This window comes from Hippocampus comes, unplaced genomic scaffold (assembly GCF_001891065.2).
Source record: "Hippocampus comes isolate QL1 unplaced genomic scaffold, H_comes_QL1_v1.1 scaffold156, whole genome shotgun sequence".
In the NCBI taxonomy this organism is placed as follows: domain Eukaryota; kingdom Metazoa; phylum Chordata; class Actinopteri; order Syngnathiformes; family Syngnathidae; genus Hippocampus; species Hippocampus comes.
Genome location: NW_017805744.1, coordinates 509,836 through 529,842, shown reverse-complemented (window position 1 = coordinate 529,842; position 20,007 = coordinate 509,836). Strand labels below are relative to the sequence as shown.

General features: G+C 42.3%; 1 protein-coding gene across 2 annotated transcripts in view; it reads left to right on the top strand.

Moving 5' to 3' along the window:
• Window positions 1-20,007, top strand: part of kcnip1a (Kv channel interacting protein 1 a) — a 53,392-nt gene that overhangs the window by 5,396 nt on the left and 27,989 nt on the right. Inside the window, exons 1-2 of one of the 2 annotated variants that reach the window (XM_019884387.1) lie at window positions 15,184-15,544; window positions 15,591-15,711. The exons of the other annotated variant lie outside the window; for it this stretch is intronic. Coding sequence (XP_019739946.1) covers window positions 15,654-15,711 — 58 coding nt within the window. The 5' untranslated portion in view covers window positions 15,184-15,544; window positions 15,591-15,653. Of the gene's footprint in view, window positions 1-15,183; window positions 15,545-15,590; window positions 15,712-20,007 lie in introns of those variants that run through there. 2 annotated transcript variants of the gene reach the window in all.

Sequence of the window (20,007 nt, the reverse complement as noted above, 5' to 3'; positions counted from 1 at the left end):
TTTTTTTACGACAACTGTCTTGTCCACGGCGTCTTTTATTCGTTCCACTGGGGTTTAGCAAGTGTGTTTATAAAGAGACGAAAATTGTTTGGGGACTATCCCCCACATTCTAGTTGAGATGGTATAACCCAAGTGGCAAAATGACGCTTGCTACTGTTGTTGCAGGTTGCCATTCGTTCTACTAAACCATTAGTCAAACGCCATCATGTCCCCTGGGAGGAGAGGATGGAGGAGGCCCATGAAAGAAAGAGGGAGAAGTACCAGGAGCTGGTGGAGGACTGTCGGAGGAACGGGTGGAAGACCAAGTGTATGCCAGTGGAGGTGGGCAGTCGGGGGTTTGCCAGCCACTCCCTGAGCAAAGCCTACAGCACACTAGGCATAACGGGTGCCAACCGTAGAAGGGCCATAGGCAACAACGTGGAGGCAGTAGAAAAAGCCTCCAGATGGCTCTGGTTGAAAAGGGGAGAGCAGTGGTTGTAGTGGGTGTAGCATGCCACTTGGACACAGGCCGAGGCTTGATCACCTCGGCCGGGTCGCCTGGATGAGGGTGTCTGTTGCAAGACCCGAAACACCCAGTGAGTCCAGGATACAACACTGATGATGTGTCCAAGCTTGTGCATCAGCAGATGTATTGTTAACTAACAGTTGTGATTTATGTTGCGCCCCCCACATCAGTAGTCAGTTTTTGGCGTCACCATCCACAAAATGCCCACCGAAAGACTTGGCATGTGACAGTCGCACCCCTAACTTGGTTTCCACGGCAACAGGGGCGGAACACTATACTGTACTGCACAAAACAGCAGAGAAAGGACAGGGAGAGGCGGCAGGGAAAAGCCTGACAAACAAGCACTAAGAAAGTTATTTGATTTCAGAATTGAACATCTGATGAACACCAGTTGGGCTGCATGTATAACCTAACACAATATGTACTGTTAAAGCAGTGGAACTCCTGACTCCAACCTAATTATCAATATATGTTTGAATAAAATGTACCAGAGGGAAGTAATTTGTATGGAAAGAATTCATTCAAACATGAAACATTTTTTTCCCCACTAACTATACAGTACAGTTCAAATGCCAAAGTCGTTGACTGCCGAGGTGAGCAACTTTTAGCATTGAGTTTCCACCACACTAAGTTTATCCAGCAGCAATGGATATATCTTAATCACTTTAAGACTTGGCATCATAACCATTTTTAATGGCAGCAGTGAAGGGATTCTGTGTTCCAGGAATTTATTTACCTTGAAGATGAAGGCTGCAGAGGGACTAATGAAAAGAGTTTGGTTATATACAAATGAAGAGATGTGAGGACATCCCAAAAGAGACGTTCCAACTTGAGTCACATATTTAAAAACACTAACATCGTTCTAATGGTGCCCTCTAGTCTCCTCAAGCCAATTCAACTCCATCGAGCCATACAACTCAAAATTATTTTTTATTCCCTTGCCAGCTATCTACAAACACATAAAATAGTATCACCTTTTTCATTTAAAGAAGACATAGTATGTTTTTTTTTACATTCAAGTTAAACAGCTCACAAAGAATGTGTCTGTGAAATGCATTTGTGCATTTGTCCAAAAAAACAAAACGATTTGGAAAAACAATTATAGCACGTTTTAAAGCTCAATTTTTGTTGTCTTGCTGAAATTCGCCTTCTGTGAGAGGGCGGCCTTGTGTCATGAATCAACCACTCATACTGCTGGGCCAATGGCAAGTATGGATTGGATACCATGGCGACTGGGGGGTGGGGCTAATGGTGATTACTGTTTGAATCCTGAGACATAGAAAAACTGTGCAAATGTAAGTTCACGTTGACCTCTGAAAAACAGCACATTTTATTTTCCCTTGCAGAGGCATCCCCAAATCATTGAATAAAACTTGTCAATTAGTGGGCAGATCTGTATATGTGGCACATGCATCGGACACAAAGCTAAATGATTGTCCCCTCACCCCCCCTGTGTATTCCACTTTACTAAAAAATCAAATATGTGAAATTTATCAGGAGTGAATGCTGTTAGCCAAAGCTATTCTGTGCATCCAAGAAAACTTCATGTCACTCTGCTTACCTTTTGACTTTGACTTAAACAGTGGTGCACCTGTGCCGTATGTGACTCTTTCTGCACGACAGCCACTCTGCATGAGTGTTTTAGGCAGTGGAATCTGGCTGTAGTTTAAAAGTGGCTTTGGATTTTCCTGGGCACAGAAACTCAAATTTTGGAAATCATATACACTGTTACAACACATCCGTCCACTTTCTAAATCGCTTTATCCTCACGAGGATTGCTGGCGTGCTGGAGCCTATCCCACCTGACTTCGGGCAGTAAGCAAGGTGCACCCCAAATTGGTTGCCAGCCAATTGCAGGACACACATAAGCACATTCACACTCACAATCACACCGAGGGACAATTTAGAGTGTTCCATTAACCTGCCATGCATGCTTTTGGAATGCGAACCCATGCAGGCATATGAATTAATCAGATTAATTTGGTTGTTTAATTTCACACTCCTCCAGTAGCCCCAACTATTTGTATACAAACAAGTCAAAAGTCAGTTTTCACATTATATGTCCCCAATCTCAGTATTATCATCCATCTATGAATCACTCCCTAATTATTGAGTCTGACAAAACGGTGACCGGGTTGCTGTGTTTTCAAAAAAGGCACCCAAGCATGTTGGTTGATTATCAGAGCAATGCTGACCTCTGCTGGTTGCTTTTAGAACTTGCACTTAACAGAAAGAAAAATCACAGCAATTCAGTACATCGGGGATATTCAATTCAATTATGCAGGGGGTCACATTATCACAAACCCAAGGGGCCGGGGGCAGGACCGCCACAGTGTCTCCCCCGTATTATGAATATTTGTGCACTTGACACAATCAATCATAGTGGAGGGAAATGGGAAACGAAATACATACAAACCTCAAAAGCAGCAAGCATGCATTTTTTGATCATCTCCGCATCTGTGAACGTTTGTTTTTTCGTTCTTGCCATGGATCCATGCAACACGGAGGGAAGCTGCAGTGGCTCTCTCCCGGACTGTGCACACCCCACTTAAGTTACGGCGTGTTTTATTATAGTTTTGAGTGATCTTTATAAGCTTTTCTTTGCGCTAATCTGAACCCCGGAGATATTCGCCGTCAAATTTGTCAAGTGGTGTGATGAAGTCCCTCCGAAGGTTGTATCCTTTTGCGATTGCAGTGACGTGGTTACAGAGAAAACGTGGTTACAGAGAAAACACGACGGTCTGCCTGCGGGAGTTTCAATGCACGCATATTTGTCGGTCCAAAGGGTATTACACTGGCGATTTTCAAAATCAACCTTTCTTTTTTTCAGTTTCGATAGCGACGTGTTTACAGACCGAGCGTCAGAGCGAGGTGTCGTTGCGACTCAATCAGGCTTCTTCCTTTTCTCCGCCAGCTTTTTTTTTTTGAGGCGCTGGGCCTCTCCCGCTCTGCAATGCCATCAATTTCACGTGCAGAGAGAAGAGCTCTGAAACCGCTTCCTTATTCTTTTTCTATTGTCGGTAGAGAGGCATAGCACTCCACACCGCCACAGCAGCCCCAACCTTCCCGGGCTGTGTGTCACATAAGGATCTGTACAAATGTCTGTGTTTTTTTTTTTTTTTTTCTGTTTGGCAATCTTCCACGGGCTGGACCAACATGCGTGGAAGGCCTGATTTGGCCCCCGGGCCGCTAGTTGGAGAGTACTGCTAGACATCCAGCAGTGCTATTAATTCTGTAAAGGTGAAAATCACCGTCAAACTTCAATTCATTGTTTGGACACACAATACATAGTTATATAGTTCTTTAAATATAACTTATTTACTCTTGCGATAAACACGGGTGTTTTATTTAATGCGGATCCTGAGGAAATATGGACATTCATTGGGAAAAGCACTTTCCAAAAACATTTTTTGTCTAATACAGTGTGGACTTTCAGTTTTTTGTAGCAGCTAGGGGGCTCTGTTACTTTACTTGTGCTTCATATACTGTATGCTTGAAATGAAGATTAGTATTAGCCGGGATAATTGACAATTTGAGAACCCGAGGCATGCCCGGTCATGTGGTCCTCTGTAGGGGATGGCGCTACACTGTGGCTAAGGGGGGCTTTAGCTCCATCAGAAATCTGTGTAGCCCCAGTTAAGCCCTCCAGCGTTTGATTTGATAACTGGCAAGGGCTTCAGGCTCTTCCATTGTTGATTATGGATATTTCGTAAAAACCTTTGCTCGTTTAAGTCAGAATGTTTTCTTCTCGCCTTCTCTGCTCCACTGATTGTTGTGGATATTTCGTAAAAACCTTTGCTCGTTTAAGTCATACTTAAGTTTTCTTCTCGCCTTCTCTGCTCCACTGATTGTTTATTTGAACCAAGAAAGATATAAACAGAAAAGATGGCACTAAATGCCATCCTTTGGAACAGTTTATACATTAACAAAGGAGTAAAAGGTAGTAAAACAAAACACATCTCTGGATTGTTTTTGTCGATCGAAATGACAGCTCCATTTATACATCTGTGTCTAATAATCTTGTAAAACTCAACATTTAAACAGTAACATACTGTACATATAGATACTAAGCAAGATAATATTGAAGGCCCCAATTAACCAACAAACTAAATTAATAAAACAAATAAAAAATAACATCTCATATAATAAAATAAACTAGACAAAACCAACACTCAAGCTAACACAACCAAATGATGCGGCATTTCCACAATTTCTAGCATTTATACCTTCAATTCAGTTTCATAATGATTCCATAAATGAACACCTCTAACAAAGATGCAATGGTCCATTGTCAAGAGGAGAGGAGGGAAGCACTCAAAATGACCACATTTATTAAATGAGCATTTTCATGTTTTTAAGTAGATGTCTAAAACAATAATAATCGCTTTGAATCCAAGATGTCATTAATGTGCTTTTAGGAGAAGTTTGCAGGCCCCTGGAAATCTCAGGCCCAAGGTAATTGCCTGTGTTTGCCTTATGCTAAGTCTGCCTCTGGTTATTAAAAGTCACATTTCCCTCATAAGATTCAATGTACCCTTATTATCGTGACCTACTTTTCTGCTTGGACACAGTACCCATGAGGTGAATTTCTCCAACTATTGCAGTTATCAACTTTGTGTCTTCTTACAAATGTGACCTACGCTGTTCCTCAAATTGATTCTGTTCCACAGACTCAACTCAACTCAACTCAACTGTATTTATAGAGCACTTTCAAACAGCCATCGCTGCATACAAAGTGCTGTACATGGAGCAAATTAACATATACAACAAACAGTAAAGCAAATCGGTAATAAAAACAGTAGAAAGCACCGAACAGCAAAACCAAGAACAATCTAAGTCATGCTGAGTCAAATGCCAAAGAATACAAGTGAGTTTTGAGGCGGGTTTTGAAGATGGGCAGCGAGGAGGCTTGCCGAATGCTCAGTGGGAGGTCATTCCAGAGAGAGGGACCAGCAACAGAAAAGGCTCGATCCCCTCTGAGCCCCAGTTTAGTTCTTGGTACTTCTAATAATGTCTGGTCCACAGACCTGAGGCGCCGGGCAGGTGTGTAGGGGCGGATGAGCTCAGAGAGGTAAGGTGGCGCAAGGTTATTTAGAGATTTGAAAACAAATAAGAGGATCTTGAAAATAACTCTAAAATGTATGGGGAGCCAGTGAAGGGATGCCAGAGTAGGAGTTATGTGCTCCCTCTTACGAGTACCGGTCAAGAGGTGAGCAGCGGCATTCTGGACCAGCTGGAGACGCTTAATGGAAGACTGACAGACAACCAAAACAACAGTATTTGCCAAACCCCCTTTTTTTTTTTAAGCAGCAGCAGAACCAATTTGAGCTGACTTAGTAGCGTGCAGGATTTTTTTTTCTCTAACTTCTGGTTTCGTCAAGCTGCAGGCACCGATTAGACCTAATCCCCATCAACACATGCCCGACTTTTTACTGTCCGTTACATTCCTCATTTCTCCCCCCAAAACTTTTCTGTCCTGGTGCGTGCCAATTTACACACAGCCTATGCTTCTATCTGAGAAAACTCTTCCTTGGTCCTCCCCTCCGGCTGTTATCACTCGACAGCTTGTTGTTGCATTAAAACACATGATATATCACCTAAATTCAACTTCTTCTTGTCTTCAGCTGGCTTCACAACATACTTAAGATTATCTGGTCATTCATTCTGTCTGTCTGTCTGTCTGTCTGTCTGTCTGTCTGTCTGTCTGTCTGTCTGTCTGTCTGTCTGTCTCTCTCTCTCTCTCTCTCTCTTTTTCTCTCTCGCTCTCTCTCTCTCTCTCTCTCTCTCTCACACACACACACACACACACACACACACACACATAGATGCACGCTCACAAAATAGATCAACCATTGTCTTTTAGGAACCACAAAATGTCCAAAAGGAACAAAAACAAGATATCGTACCCTGACAGTTTTCAAAGGGCTTTTCAAGGAATAAGATAATGTTGACGGGTCACTGCCTCTTCAAAATTCCCAATTAATATCGATTCATGCAAAACACTTTTTACAGCAGAGGTCACCAGGTTGACCTCCTCTCGTCTCTTCCTTCAGCCCCCCGCCCCCTTCCATATTGCTGCTTAAGAATGAATGAGAGTGTTAACCGTCTGAAATCTTGTGATGGACGATGACAGGGTAGCGGGCGGCCATGCGGACTTGAGGGTCTACCCGACAAGACGCGCGTCTAATAAGTGCCACATGAAATATTCATCAGTGTCTTTCTCCATCAGATATTCTCTTAAGCTTCCCCTCCGGTCCCATGGGACTGAATTGCACTTTTCGTATTGCGTTGAGGAAGGAAAATGTGATGGATATGGCTAAATGAGCGCACAGAGGCAAACAAAGACAAATGAGAGGATTAAACTGTGTTTTGCATTGCTAATGTGTGTTACTGTGCTTTCATGTGGCTATTAGTATGTATGTGTGTACATCTGCTGGCGTGTGCTTGCTTTAAAAATGCTGTCGTATCATTTAATGACATCTTAGGGCATAGTTAAAATGTAACGCACGATAATTTGTATAGAAAGGTCTCTGAGGGATCAAGATGCATGCAAGCTATTGGAGCATATCGCTTTTTGCTATCCACCTTAAGATCCATGTACTAGTATGCTGTTTGTCCTTACCAGTAAGGCAATTTAGTACACTAGTCGAATGACTAGAACATACGATTGACTATACTACTAGTTTTATTCACAATGTATTTTTCCATTACTGTATGACATTGCTACATATGATTAGAACAACTATGTTACTAGTGAGGCAAAACTGTGCACTAGTGTAATAACTCATTATAGTAGTGCTCTGAATTGTCATACTGGGGTGAGACGAGGCAACTTTATTTATATAGCACATTTCATTCGCAAAGTAACTCTCGTGTGCTTCTCATAAAGAGCACAACATTTAAAAGCATTTACCTACCAAACAGTCAAAGCCATTTAAAGAAAAAAAAAAGAAAAAAAAAGTATCTAACAAAAAAATGACTGAAAGACCGAACAGCGCAAAAATAATTTGGAAAGCATGATTTAAAAAACGCTTTGAAAGACCTTAATCACAGGATTGAAGCACATTTACACTTAATAATTGCTCAAACTGCTTCTTTGTCCTCTCTTGTAAGACATTTCAGCAAACTAGTAGAATGACTATTTGTTTTTTTTTCCTTTCAACAGTGGGATATGACTGCACACTCGAAAGGCAACTTTGAATTACTGTTTAGACAACTATGTTACGAGTGAAGCAAAACTACTTGTAAGCATTCTGGTGCTACAAGTAGGATCCAGGAGGCTACTATTGCATGACAAACTGCTCCGAATTGGGCCTATAGTAGTGTTTTTTGTGACACACAGACGTTTGCTAATAGGGTTTAATTCCATAGCAGTGGGACCAAACAGGCATTAGTAGTGGAAAAACAACAACAAAAAAAACAGTCATTCTCCTAGTGCGCCTTTACTCTTTTAATAATGCACTGAATTGTCTGACTAGTGAGGACAATCTGTACTGGATATGAAGGAAATCGACTAAATGCTCAAATGGCTTCATTCTTTTCACTCGAAAGAAACTTAGGTACTCCAGTACAGAGATCCCGTTCCGTTACCGTTCCCTGGCTCATTTGGTACCGGGCCGCACAGAACGAATAAATAACTTACATTACTTCTGTTTTATTCATTTTGGAATCTATTTTATTTTGAAAAATTACCGGATTTTATGTTACATCCGTCTACATACAGTATGTCATTCTCGACGCAGGTCAAGGGACACTTCTCGGTCACGTGACAGGTTACCGCTAAAATGAAGCCAAGGAGATAGCAAAACGAGTAAAAAACAAACGTCTTTGGAAAGTTTCTTTGGGAAGGGGAAACGGCCCAGCCAGAAGACAGAAGAGGAGCCTATGACTTTCAAGAAAAAGAAGGCTACATTTAATAGACAGTATCAGGAGTCCTACTTAAAATACGGATTTATCTCACCGGGAGATACCGAAGCACCAAGTCCATTCTGCACAATATGCAGCGATGGTGAGTCTTATTTTTATGCACTTTGTATTTGTGGTGTATCTTATTTTGAAGGCACATTTAAATGTTACCATAGCGAACAGAGTGTTGCTGCCAGATAGGACATTCCTTGTGTCATGATTCGTGTTTGTTATTATGTTTAGAAAATACCACAGTTTTCATGCAGGTCGTACAGTATCATATTATTTTGTTGTATTTATCCGCCACACCTTAAAGGCCGGTCCCTGAAAATATTGCCTGACATTAAACCGGTCCGTGGGGCACAAAAGGTTTGGGACCGCTGCTCGAGTAGAATGACTCGGGCGCATTGTCGCAACTTCGTAGAACGGATGTCGCTTACTTAAATCACACTGATGGTAAGCTTGAGAGTCATTCTGCGAGTGTGAGCAATTTGTTGTAAAAGTGCACTGAATTGTCCTACTGGTAAGGACAAAGATTGCACTAGTTCTTGGAGTTTAAGATGGATATGAAGGATAAGGAATAAATGCTGAAACAGCTTCTCAACCATGCAATGATTATCAGCTCCATCACTCAACTCAAGACATGGCCACCAGCCATTGGAGGTGTTTGTATGCGCTCCACAGAACACAACGCGATACTTCACCTGGAAGGATAATGACTTTGTGACACCTCAACTAAATTGTGCATTTGTAGAGACAAACAGCGGCACCGCGGAGATTATCCAAGCAAGGTGATGCTGTGTGTAAATCACAGGAGCAGGAGAGAAAATATTAAAGGCCAGTTGCAACAGATTCAACTTCTTCTTTTTTCCTTGTTTTGTTGTTTGTACTCCAAGTGACACAATGCAATCACCTTCTAAACACAATCTTTTATGGGGATTCTTGATGATGCTCGTGAAGTTGGGCTTTTTTCTTTTTCCATTTCCCTGACAGGCCACATAAAGTATGTAGAAGGTGAATCTGTGTACAGATTCATTCGGGGACAAAAAAGAGTAGCCTTGATGTGACAAATGGGGCGTTGTTAGGGACAGAGCCCTCAATCAATTTAATCATGTTGCAACCCCAGGACAAAGCTGCTTGTAGGCCCCTATTTTAGTTGATCACTATCAGGAATTGGAGATATTTTCTGTGAATGACCTTTTGTTTTTTCCTTGTAATTCCCACCAATAGAGTGCATACGGACAATAAACTTGAGAATTGAATTGAGACACAATCATAAAAACACTCTTCATACACATATATTCACACATTTACATACACATGACAGCACAAATACATAAGCAACACATTCCCAAAACATAAAACTCGACATGCAAAACTCAGTACACACAATGCAACACTACACGATGACACAATATGACACAACACTGCACTGTACACGCACACAGTTGAATTCACATATACACAATGCAACACATTCTCACTTGCACACTTCGCTACCACTACACAAATACCTACGAATATAAAAAACATGCCAAACAAATATGACACAATCCTAAGCCCACAATACAACACATCCACAATACAAAACTACGTCACTACATGTGCACAAATGCATTCACATACACGTTCGCTACACATAATCCAACACAATATAAAATGACACTACACATCCACTTATACATACACAATGCAACAGAGAGTAATACATACACATGATTGAGCTCAACATGTCCACTCAACAACAACACTTGTATTTCCATAACACGTACAGCGACAAAACAAATAAAACAACTCATACAATGCATAACACAGAGCCTACACAGCAGACATTTTTGTACAGTAAAAATAATCCATCAATCCTTTATACTTTTTTTCCTCATTAAGGTTGCAGGTATGCTGAAGCCTATAATATTACAACCACTACCGCTACTACTCCTTTGACTACTAATAATGCAAAGATATGAACTCTGGACTAGAATAAGCCTGAAAGTGTCTCCTAAAGTAGAAAATTCTACTTTGTCATTGTGTTTACATTTCCACATTGATTGATGTCTCACTCCTCGGAGCTTGTGCAGGAGACCCGAGATGGATTTTTTTGCAGGAATACCTGGCAGATTTCCAAGGTACCCCCTTTCTGAGTCATGTCGGGATCACTAAGCTCGCCCCCTCCTTGCACTCCGCCCACCCTCGTCACCGAATCAATCTGTCGATTTGATGACTCAGACGACACAGCAGATCCTTGTTCTTGTCTCTGTATGTTCTCCATGTTCATCTCCTTCCTTTTATCTTCCTCCTCCATCCTCCCCACTCATCTCCCGCCTTCAATTTGCACCCCACCCCTCATGTGCCTCATCCCATCATCACTCTCCTCACCTCTACGTGCTCGTCAATATGACTGACGACATCCCACCTTCGTCTGATAGGAGCGGGCAGCGACTAAGCAGGCAGATTTATTATTCCCTGCCTCCTCTTTGCATGTACACCTCTAATCATCCACCTTCCAGACTCTCGCAGGTTCTCCTACGACCCACTGTTCATGAATTCATTAATTCATTCGTGCATTCATTCATTCAGCCAGCCAGCAGGCAGCCCTTCAATCCAGTTAAAAGGCTTGTTGTGAGTTAATAAATGATGGGAAAGAGGTCATCCACTCAGTCAGCATGTCATATGATCCCCAACACCCTGCAAAAATAGGAGGATCCGAACACGTCAAGGCTTGGGAGAAGACAAGCACCTGTTGCTGTCACTGAGCAGACATCCAGTACACAATACACTTTAAGCAATATTTCAGGATGCTTGTTTTGTAAGTGGGCGGCCTGGTGGTCCAGTGGTTAGCGCGTTGACCTCACAGCACAGGAGTACTGGGTTCGATTCCAGCTCTGGCCTCCCTGTGTGGAGTATGCATGTTCTCCCGGTGCCTGTGTGGGTTATCTCTGGGTATTCTGGTTTCCTCCCACGTTCCAAAAGCATGCCTGACAGATTGATTGAACACTCTAGAGTCTAAATTGTCCCTAGTTGTGAGTGTGAGGGCGGATGGTTTTTCGTCGATGTGTGCCCTGCAATTGGCTCGCCACCAGTTCAGGGTGTCCCCCGCCTACTGCCTGAAGACAGCTGGGATAGGCTCCAGCACGCCCCGCGACTCTTGTCAGGATAAAGCGGATCTGAAAATGGGTGGATGGATGGATGCTTTGTAAGTATGATGAACATACAACAACAAAAATGTAATAAACAAGAATTTTACTGAAGTGCAGTGTTTAAGTATTTGAACTTTGTCACTGTACTGTACCTAGATGTACATTTTTCCAGTGTCTGTACATTACTTGAGTGTTTGATTAGATTTTTTGGAATTTTATTTGAAAAAAAATCTGTACTTTCGACTTCTTACTTGGTCTAAATGAGCTCTTCTACTTTTTCAACCTCCATGGATGAAGTCAAATTGTAGAAAAGACGTACAGAAACTAAAGAGACGTAAAGTGAACTGTGGTTGAGATTTTGTTTGAAACAGGGAGCAATGACCTTGATGACACAACAGATTTAGAGAAGCAAGATATTCCCCATTCAAGGCCAAGAACTTTCTACCGTCTTTATGACCGATTTGCTTTACTGTTTGTTGTATATGTTGAATTGCTCCATGTACAGCCCTTTGTATGCAGCGATGGCTGTTTGAAAGTGCTCTATAAATACAGTTGAGTTGAGTTGAGTTGAGAAGAACTGTTCAATGTTGTCGGCTCCAAGAATGGTTTGTCAAAGATATGTCGTGTCTTGTGCCAGCGGAAGAAGCACTAACATTCTCTTGCTTACAGTTTTTTTTTCTGATGGCTGCAACGTATTTTTTTGTAACTATTGGCTATTTTTGCAAAACTCTCTCCACAGATAAGAGAACCTTTCAAAAATTTGCAAAACATAGTCGTTCTATTGCTCATCCCATTGAAATGTTTTGAATGGTGCCTGAGGCCAACAGAACCCTCCATTTAACTTTTCTGAAATTATACCGTTATCTCAGTGCTGCTTTGATTATTTGCACTGAAAGGTCGGCAACACTTTTTTTGATGGCCTCGAAAAAGCCAATTCAACCGCAGTATGCATTTAACCTTCGTTCTTGTGATGGAAGCTATGCTGGTGTGACAGCTCACAAATTATGTATGAAAACATGCAAGTGAAGCGCTCACTGCTATGCTTTTAATACGATAAAATTTTGCGAAGGAATTGATTGGACCTTACAATCATTTAATAGTGCCATGTTTGTTGAGCTCTCCCTCCCGCGAGCCTTGTTCATCCAACAGCACACAGCTAGTGGTGTGGCAGCCACTTGGAAGTTCATGAGATTCCCGAATGGCTAATCCATTTCATGCCTGGTCGAACTCTGCCACTCCCCCACTAACTCCAACCACCACCACTGCACAAACCAACACTTACGTTTTGGCACACATGGCGCACACCACCCCCAAACACTTCCATCGACAAATATTCCCCGGTGAAATTTTGGTCCTAGTACGTCCCTGAGTGGAAGCAGCATGTGTGTGTTCATTTACACACAAGGTTTTCAAAAATAAAGCTCTCTTGTGAAAATGTGACCAAAACACCAGTTAAAACAAAATTAATGGCATAGATTGAATTAATAATAGGTTCTCAGAGGATCAGCCTGCAATGACAGTTACACAAGTTTCCTGATCTCAATTTTTCATCATATGTTTGAAATTGAATCTATTTATTTGTGTCTCTGTCAGAGTAGACTTGTGCACAGGAGAAAAGTGAATAAAAATGTCACGTGCCTGTCGGGACGAGCTGCTGCAAATGGTTGTCATCATTAAGGCTTTCACTTCTTAATCTTTTTGTTATCCTGCGCGGCTTTTTCGTATTTGCATGTAGATGGTCAGCAGCAGCTGCGGCCGATAGCTTCTCATATACGTCTCTGTGATGTTATGGCTCTTTTATTGGCCTTGATGACCCCTACCGGAATTGCTTTTTTAACTACAGTCACATAACTGTGATTGAATTTGATAGTGGCTGTAGTCACTGTGTGGCTGCATTAGTTATTCTTTCTCTCTGCAATGTCCATTTCATATTCATCGCAGACTCGGGAGTGAATTCTGAAATTAGGGTGGCTACCGAATATTGTTTCCTTTTGCGTACAGGCTTGTTACAGAATAATTTCCCAATGTGTGTGCATGTGTCTGATTTCCTTTCTCCGCCAACAGCCACTTGAAACGCTGCCACGATGCTGTGCAAAAGTGCTGCTGTGACCATATGGAATAAAAATGTTAGGCAGGCAAATGCAGGTCCCCACCAAGGCTGTTTGTTAAAACCAGGGAAACCAGGTTGATGAACCAACAACCCTCCTTTCTGCCAAAATCTTGCAAAACAAAAATATCAGTCATAGTGGAAGGTGGCTGATTACGTCAATTGCTTGAGATTTTGCAGTGGCGATGTATATGCAATTTAATGTGTAAAACACTTGTTGGACAGTTTCAATCCTTTCAACACAGAAAAAAAGTGTGAAACAGCACATCCCTGACCTGGCATCCGGGTGTTTCCTTTCCCCGCCCCAAGTCATCCTTGCTTTGACACCCTCTCTAAAGGTGTGATATTAGCAGCTTGGTCGACTATTCCTTGTGTAGAACAACCACCTAAAAAACTCAAATGACTTCAAAAGTATCGTATTGGCCCGAATATAAGATGGTGTTTTTTGCATTGAAATAAGACTGAAAAAGTGGGGGTCGTCTTATATTGGGGGTCTAGACATTGTACCCATTCATGACGCTAGATGGCGCCAGATATCATTGAAGCGAATGCTGAACTTGACTCCCCAGCCCAAAGCAAACCCCTGTCACGAAGAATAAAAGTAGCGGTAGCACGAAGAAGAAAAATAAAAAAATGTTCTATATCAAATGCCCTGGACGGCAGTGAGGATGACGTGCTATGGGAGGAACCAGCGGAGCCAGAGGATGGGAGTGAGGACAGTGACGCTGAGCACAGCGAGGCAGCGGTTGTTTGTGAGGAGTAATGTTCTGTCATGACAGATCTCAGCTACTCTCAAGTTTAACCAGTTTGCATTATTTTATTGCAATGTTTTACCTTATTCAGATTTATTTCAAGACTACAGTTACAGTTAGACTTTACTTTGATGGTTAATGCAGTGATTGCAATTTTGTTGTTTTATCACAATAGATTGGTTTATTTACATTTCAAAAACCAGAAGCCATTCATTTACGAATGTGATTGCACTTTAGTGTACATATTTAAATGTTCAGATGTTAAGATTTGAATGAGGCAAAATAACATGCTTTTTCTCTCAAAATATATTGTTATAATCATTTGTTTCAGATGTACTGTAATTATTTTCTGTATAAAAATTAATTTGGTGTTCAAAAAGTCTTTTTTCAAACTGGAGTCTTGAAAAAGAGGGGGTCGTCTTATAATCAGGGTCGTCTTATATTCGGGCCAATACGGTATATCAAATCAATCCATTTTGACAGTACTCAGGAAGCAGACTAGCATCTCATCAATAACTAATTATCATTCTGCATTTGTCTGCAGTGTTTCAAAATGTGACCCTCTGGTTCCAAAGCCCGAGTCCTTACAGATGAGCTGCTCCCTTCTGTAACTCAAAATCAGTGTCACTCTATCACTTTTTTATCTCCACTTTTGGCACATGTGACCCCTTACTCCTGTTTTTCTTTTTTTGGTTAATTTCCCTCCCTCCACGTCTCAGTCTGTGCAACAGTGAGCAACACTTTGTTCTTTACCAGACGGAGCGACTGAGAGCAATGGGAGGGAGGAACGCAGACGGGGAGGGGAAGATGCATAAAGAGGCGCAGGGGAATTGATGATGAGTGACAGAGAGAGAGGGAAAGAGAAAGACAGAAGCATGTAAAAGAAGTAGCTTCAGTCACAGCATCGTCAAAGGTAGCTTCAGAGTGCATGTGACCCCCCCGATATCATTGACGCTGTTATTCACACAAACTCTCATACACACGCACACACAGAGCCCGGAGCGGAAGATGCGAGGCTGTGTGGGTGCGAGGAGACGGCATAACGAGTGATAGCTGTACTTGCACACATGCAGCTGGCTCATGGACTAACTTAATTACAGCGCACACATCCACTGTAGACACACGTCTTGATTACAGGCACACACACACACACACACACACACACACACACACACACACACACACACACACACACACACACACACACACACACACACAGTGCAACCTCTCTGTGACCGACTCTCATCATGGGTCTTGTGATGGGGACCTTCTCCATGCAGTCCAAGCAAGTCAGCTACCACAGAGGTAAGATGTGATTGGAAGATTTCAATCACCCACCGAGCTTGTGTTTGTTTTGCACATGCCAGTTTGTGTCTTTGCGGTTTATGGTTAAAGTTGTTGTGTGTCCTCGTGCTCTTGCATATTGTCCATGCAATGCATTATGGGGAATGACTTGGACGTGCAGTGGCAAAGTTGGCATGAAATAATCATTCATTATTGGTTTATGACAAAGCCCTCACGGGACCATCTGTCCTCTGTTTGAACTGTGGATTTGGGAGTATGCGCCTATGTGTTTTGTGTGTGTTTTGTGTGTGTGTGTGTGTGTGTGTGTGTGTGTGTGTGTGTGTGTGTGTGTGTGTGTGTGTGTGTGTGTGTGTGTGTGAAATGGAAAAGGACGTGCCATTGGGCATGTCTATAAAAGGTGATAGTATTTACCTCCGTCTGCTCTCCAAGCCAACCTGTTTCCTGTCGGTGCTGCTCCTGTTTGACAAAGGAGAACTGGCAGAGGCTCTTGAAGCATTTCAATGAGGTGACTTCAGCCTCTGAAAATGTGAAAATATTTGCATGAGTGATGCATACTCATGAAACAGAGCAGTGTTAGTCGGTGTGCTGTGAATGCGCACGTGATCTGCTGGCATCCGGCCGCGTTCTGCCTCGCATCTGTTGACCTGGAACCTCATGTTTGTCACTTGGCAGCTCATCTTTCATCAAGTTTCTCCCAAATTGCAGTGCAGGAGCATGCCAGTGTGACAGGCTGTGAATGTTATGGAAGTCCCTGATGAGGTTTCCTTTCATGTGTTGTGTCCGTCAAACAGTAGCAGACCACACATAGTGTTAGACAGAGGGTGGGGTGGGGGTCGGGGAGAAGACAATTTTATGCACCTTATAAACGCTTGGGTGAAATACAGGCATATATAGCATCCTGCGTGGGTTGTTTATTTTAATTTCCATCCTGCGCCTCTTTTCATTGCATGGCAACAGCTCTCAGCAGATGCTTCAGATGGCTGTCGAACGAGCCACTCGAGGCTCATTTTCAAGGTGGATGTTTTCTCCTGGAGAAAAAACAAAGTCAGAGCCAAAAAGAAGATAAACGAAGCAACACGGCATTCAAGGGAAAGTGGGCCGTGTTGTTCCGCGCGGCAGTCGTGCTTACAAAGCAAAATAAAGATGTATTTTGGGCATTTTTGCGCTTATTTGGGGGAATCTCTCCGCTGCTTGTCTCATCCTCCAAGCAGCGCGCACTTTGAAGTTGCCACTGTGAGGCGTTGCATGTGCTGGATCAAGGCCATGGATGAGTCAAGGAGGCAAAAATTGAGAAAAGTTGAGAGAGGAGACAAGGTTGCTCCTTGGGGGTGCCGCTCACTGAGTGTCAGTGAACGTGCGTCTCCGCGTGTGTGTGTGTGTGTGTGTGTGTGTGTGTGTGTGTGTGTGTGTGTGTGTGTGTGTGTGTGTGTGTGTGTGTGTGTGTGTGTGTGTGTGAGCGCGTGTGTGCATATCTGTGTGTGTGTGCATATCTGTGTGTGTGCATATCTGTGTGTATGTGTGTGTTTCACCATCTGCTGCACCGTTACAAAAAAAAAAAAAGAAAAACAAAAAAGAGTGGCCGAATGAAAGCAGGGCAAAACTCATTTTGCATGCCTGGACCCTTCTTGATCAGAACCCAACGACCAACTGGGATAGACCCAAAAGTAAACTTTTCAACTCATTTATGGACATTAATTATAATTCAGACTCACATGTGCAGTCACGTGATCTGCATTCCTTCAAAACCCTTTCTAATGACATTGAATATTTTTCAGTCTAACCATGTCAAGATGCATTGTGAGTGTAACAAACCATTTATTCTTACTGGCAACACAGTGAATTAACATGTTTGCCTGACAGTCGAGAGGTTTTGGGGTTCGTATATGAGCTCTGGCTTTCCTGTGTGGAGTTTTCACGTTTTCCCCGGGCTTACATGAGTTTTCTCTAGTAACATTCCAAAAGATGCACGATAGGTTCCGTGAAGGTGCTAAACTGCCATAGATGGGAGTGTGAGTCTGGATGCTCACTTGTCTACAGTATATGTGCTCTGTGATTGGTTGGCAACCAGTACAGCGTGTACCCTGCCTCTTGGCCAAAGTCATCTGGGATAGGCTCCAGCCCACCTGCAAGTCTAAAAAGGAAAGCACTATAGAAAATGGATGGATGGGCAATTCCTACGGGCCGTATGCCACCCACGTGCACTCTCGGGCTAGCCCTTGGTTCATTTTTAGAACATTTTAAAAATAAAATTCCTTTACTGAAGCTGAGCAGTGTGAAATTGGAATAATAGTGTTCATCAAGAGGTGTCAGACATTTAGGCAGATGCCACCCCCAAGGCAATACTTTTTTAAAATTAGAGGGAGCGGCTCATGTTGGGAAGCAGTGGCATGACCAAATGATAATGAAGTCAATACAATGGTGTCTTTCGGGTAAAATATGAAGCACATTATATGTTCACCAAATTCGCACCCGAAATAAAGTGGAGACGCACCAGGAGTGAACTTTATTGGCCCATACTGCTCTGTGTTTTAAAGGTGGCCGAGTAGGCCTATTCATTGGAGGATTTCGAATGGCATGCAGGACAACCATAGTGTAAATATTAAAATGTTACAGTGAGTTGATTGTTGTGAAAATGTGCACAAAATGAGTTCTTGCACTTGATTTTGGTTTGCTATTCAGCAGTTTTGTGCCATCTTTTAATCAAAATTTTTATGTGAGGGAAATAAAGTCTCCTTACCTCGAAAACCATGATGCAGTTTGTCAGACAAACAAATTTCTCACATGTAATTGTGCCGTAAACAAGCCCCTTGTCGACACCTTCACTCCCTGGCGCTTTGTTCCTTTTTTTAACCCTGCCTCTTGTTTCCATGCTCACCTATCTCTCTGCCAAGTGGATTTTTACGCTCTCTCTTTGCCTCGCGCACTTTCAAAATAGAGTCCTCCCTTCAAGACTTTGCATTTATCTTCCCTGAGCTGCACTTGGATTGATCTTTGACGACTCCATTTTCTGTTGAGCTCTGTTTATCTCTGGTCTCTTTCATTCCTCTCTGAGTCAAGTGCAGAGGATCTAATCTAACATCTTTCTGTTTGAAGCCTCAGCCCAAACGTTATCGTGCAGTTTGAGGCTTATGCGAGTGTGTTCGGGGTGAGTGTTGGAGTGTGTTGGACTGCTGTAGGGCTAAAGAGTTGAAATTATGTATTGTTAATGATACTATACAGTATTCGCACTTCTCTCTCATCCCTGAACATCAAAAGAAGTGCACCAAAAGGACCAATTAAGGGCAGCAAAGGGGTTTTAGTCGACGCATGACAACATTAAAAGCATGTTTCTTTGGAGTTTCCCATCCCTATTGTGTGTATATGTGTGTGTGTGTGTGTGTGTGTGTGTGCGTGTGTGTGTGTGTGTGTGTGTGTGTGTGTGTGTGTGTGTGCGTGTGTGTGTGTGTGTGTGTTTGTTTGTCGTGCCATCGATTTTGTTTAATTATTTAAATTTATAGTTTATTTTACTGTTACCAATGCAACATGAAACACACCCAAATATTCCACCCACTACATATTTTCATAATATTTTTAAACAAATTTTGCACTGTGTTTATTCTAGATCAACAACCTTTTTGACGTGATTTATCTCTGTAGACAGCTCAGCCTGCACTTGCCCTCAGGCCCCTTTGTTCGACTGGAGCTGATGACAGAAAAGCAGATGAATTTTGGCTTTTTTTTTTTTTTTGCCCCCAACCTGTGTGCACATTTACAACTGCCAACTAATTCACCCGGACAGTTGAAATGAGTCATATCGAGCAACATGTCATTTTGAACATACATTCACAAGAAATAAAATGGAAAACTGTGGGAGTTAAGGGATAGAGAGGTTTAAAGCAAGCAGGGAAACCCAAGAGTGCGATAAAACACTTGTGAGCTACACTTTACAATAACTGGCAATAACTGACACTGGAGCTGAAAGATTCGTTATCAAAAATAGTTTGAAGAAGGATCCAACAAACTAAAATGAGATAAAGTTGAATAGAGTATCAGAGTACAATATCATATACTATACCGTAAACATGATGTAAACGTGAGTTTGCATGTTCTCTGTGAGCTTGCCTGAACTTTTTGTTGGTTCTCAGGCTTTATCCTGCATACCAGAAATGTGCATGATAGGTTAAGTGAAGACTCCATAGGTCCATAGGTGTGACTCTGAGTGTGAGTTTGGCTGACGACCAGTCGAGCGTGTACAGTGGATATGAAATGTTTCCATAAACGCCCCTGGTCAATTGTGAGATTATTTGTGATACAATA